A 2,895-nucleotide genomic window follows, 5' to 3' on the forward strand; every position below is an offset into this window, starting at 1 on the left:
GGCAGAGCGCGAGGATGGGCGGCGGAAACAGCAGCAGCGGGATAGAGGGCGGGGGCGCACTTGACGAGCTGGACGTGCTGCTGTCGCCGCGGAAAACGGGATGGATGCGCGGGGTGGAGCGCGAGAAGGAGCGACTGGTGCGGCGGACGAGGGCGCTCGCGGAGAGCGTGCAGGTGCTGGTGGGGGTGGCGGGGCGGTGCGGGGAAGAGACCGGGGAGGAGATGTGGAAGAGGGAGTAGCGGGAACGAGGACGCCGAAGGAGTATCACTTGCACCCTTGTGCATTACAGTACCAGCGAGGATACAGCGAGGATAGTTTTCCGCGGATACGTGTAACACGTGTTCCCGCAGAGTTGCAGCTGCCACTGTTGAATCGACAAACTCATAGAGCAGCGCCCTCTTTCTCGCCTCTTCGTCGTCTCTGGTCTCGCTCCTGCTTATCCGTCTCGCTGCGGGCTGTGATCGGACAGCCTATCGTGGTCGGTCTGTCACTGGGGGCCGCTTGTTTCACCTGTGCCGCCCAGGACACTTTCCCATTTGCCCAGTGCTTGTCTCTCACATATTCACCGATGCCCTTGCGGAGACAGTGTTAATTGGAATGAATTACGACGCCGACGTTCCGTAAAGGGAGAGGGAGGGACGTTTTCCGATGACAGAGACTTGGCAGGGCGCTGCTTGTCACGAAGGACGAGGGGCACCAAGGACGCACCAAGGACGCACCAAGGACGAGGGGTTCGGAGGAGGGGAACGGCAGGGGAACGGCAGGGGAACGGCAGGGGAACAATGTCTGTGCGTAGTGGAGTAAAGGTGGAAGCTCAAATTTATCGTAAAATTGAAGAAAAAAGTTGGCCTCGTTTTGTCCACTGTTCTTCTCACACGTGTGGACCTGTGCACGTGTGAACCTATGCATGTGTGCCCATCGCCTCTCAACATTGAGATTCGCGCCCCGCCTTGAGCCGGTCTGCAACGCTTCTGAACACACCGTTGATGCACTAATAACAACTTCCTCTACTTCGCTTCTGTCCGAATGCTTGATGCCGCTGTGAACGTTTCTTATCGTTTCTTAGTCCACTGTCTTCGAGGAGGACAAGCCTTCGCGATGCAACACTTATTTCGCGTCAGGTCCGCTCGCATCCTTAGACTTGTTTACCGAGGGATTAAGTCAAGCAGGTCGGTAGTTCATACATACACATACATGGACTGCAACTTCCATACTTCCATCAAGCAAGCTTCTCAGGCATTCATAACAAAACAAAAAACCCTCCCCACTACAGAACTACCGCGAACAGTTGCAAACGCATTACTAATGTCTCGGGCGGCAAGCGGCCATCACACTTCGATACTTACTTACACCACTAGCTTCATGATAGCAACCAGATGGCCCGTCCCTGCAACTGCGACCTCGTGATCGTGGTCTATCTGCATGTCTCCACCATTGTCCAACTGGGCCAAGACAGCCTCAGACCCATCCTCTCGCCTTTGCACAATTCTTTCGTCCCTTGCAAATATTTGTGATGTTCGTCTTGCGCGAGAAGCAGTACTCAAGTCTGCCGTCTTCAGGAACCGACTCCTGATTTCTTCCCAATCCTCTTCCCTCCCGGTATGAAGTGTGATCCCTCTCTCCACGTCCCACACCCGCACGCTCTTGTCATCCGATCCAGATACTACACGTCTTCCGTCCTTACTCATTGCAACGCTGTACACCGAACTCGTGTGTCCAAGTAACGCGTCCCCGACTTGTGCTCCCGTCTCCACATCCCACAGCCGCACGCTCTTGTCATCCGATCCAGATACCACACGTCTTCCGTCCCCACTCATCGCAACGCTGTACACATAACCCGTGTGTCCAACTAACGCCTCCCCAACTTGTGCTCCCGTCTCCACGTCCCACACCCGCACGCTCTTGTCATCCGAACCAGATACCTGTAGACAGTTACACTGCCACAAATCGACACCAGTGACTTGCGCACGACAGAAGGCGAAACGCAAGTCACTGACAGGAGAAAAAGATAAATTCACCGACACAAGCCGAGACACAAACCGACAGAAAACGAAGCGAAACACTGGCAGCAGCGAAATCAGCTTCGAGCAACCAAAGCCTTCAGACTATAAGTAGCTAACTTGTAGGAGTAGACAGAGATATAGGGCCGAACTCAGAAGTAAACTCTCCTCTCAACACCAGTGGCCGACCACCCGAGTTCGACCACTACCCGGACGCTGTCCGTACCTCCGCACCCCTACCTTTCAGGGTACAGTTGTCCCCATACCACACGTCTTCCATCCCCACTTATCGCAACGCTAAGCACCGAACCCGTGTGTCCAACTAACGCCTCCCCGACTTGTGCTCCCGTCCCCACGTCCCACACCCGCACGCTCTTGTCCTCCGATCCAGACACCACACGTCTTCCGTCCCCACTGATCGCAACGCAATGCACTCCCGATCTGTGACCGCGGAAATTTCTCAATACTTTCCTCTCCGATGCACTCCACAGTCTTACCGTCCCGTCGTCATATCCCACAACAACATACCCTTTCCTCTCACAGAAAGTTGCGCAGGTAGCTCTCGTCACGCTCGGGTTTTCTCCAGTCACTTCGGAGGTTACTCTTCCAATGCACATCTGAAAACATGCCCTCAAACCCCCACCCCTTTTGCGCCCGCTCGCTCCAAGCTCCCGTGGGCCCTGGCTCTCCGCTTCGAACTCGCCTTTTAATCGAACCATCTTCGTCTCTGTAAACCTTGGGGGAGCGGATGTCTTCGTGTGAGTGGTAACCCTTTACTTTGGGCTTGCCGTAGGGTCCTTAAATGCCCTTCCCGACGTACACTAAACGAAATGCACTCTCTTGTACGAGGAGAGTGCTAACTAGAAATGCATTTTAATCTTGGAGAGTTGACACC

General features: G+C 54.7%; 1 protein-coding gene across 1 annotated transcript; it reads right to left on the bottom strand.

Moving 5' to 3' along the window:
• Window positions 1-1,346: 1,346 nt before the first annotated feature.
• CHC_T00008433001 (WD40-repeat containing protein) lies at window positions 1,347-2,617 on the bottom strand. Its single transcript, XM_005717860.1, has 2 exons — window positions 2,267-2,617; window positions 1,347-1,922 (listed from the first exon to the last, which is right to left on the bottom strand). Exons 1-2 carry the CDS (start codon window positions 2,615-2,617, stop codon window positions 1,347-1,349), a joined length of 927 nt encoding a protein of 308 aa, XP_005717917.1.
• Between the last annotated feature and the right edge of the window lie 278 nt (window positions 2,618-2,895).

This window comes from Chondrus crispus, genomic scaffold (assembly GCF_000350225.1).
Source record: "Chondrus crispus Stackhouse genomic scaffold, scaffold_350, whole genome shotgun sequence".
Lineage (NCBI taxonomy): Eukaryota > Rhodophyta > Florideophyceae > Gigartinales > Gigartinaceae > Chondrus > Chondrus crispus.

What these genes read in the sequence shown, in the direction of transcription:
- CHC_T00008433001 (XM_005717860.1), bottom strand. Translation starts at nt 2,617, where the DNA reads ATGTGCATTGGAAGAGTAACCTCCGAAGTGACTGGAGAAAACCCGAGC. An exon ending in GTGGGGATGGAAGACGTGTG is followed by an intron (nt 1,923 to 2,266) that starts GTATGGGGACAA and finishes AACTGTCTACAG; the next exon opens with GTATCTGGTTCGGATGACAA.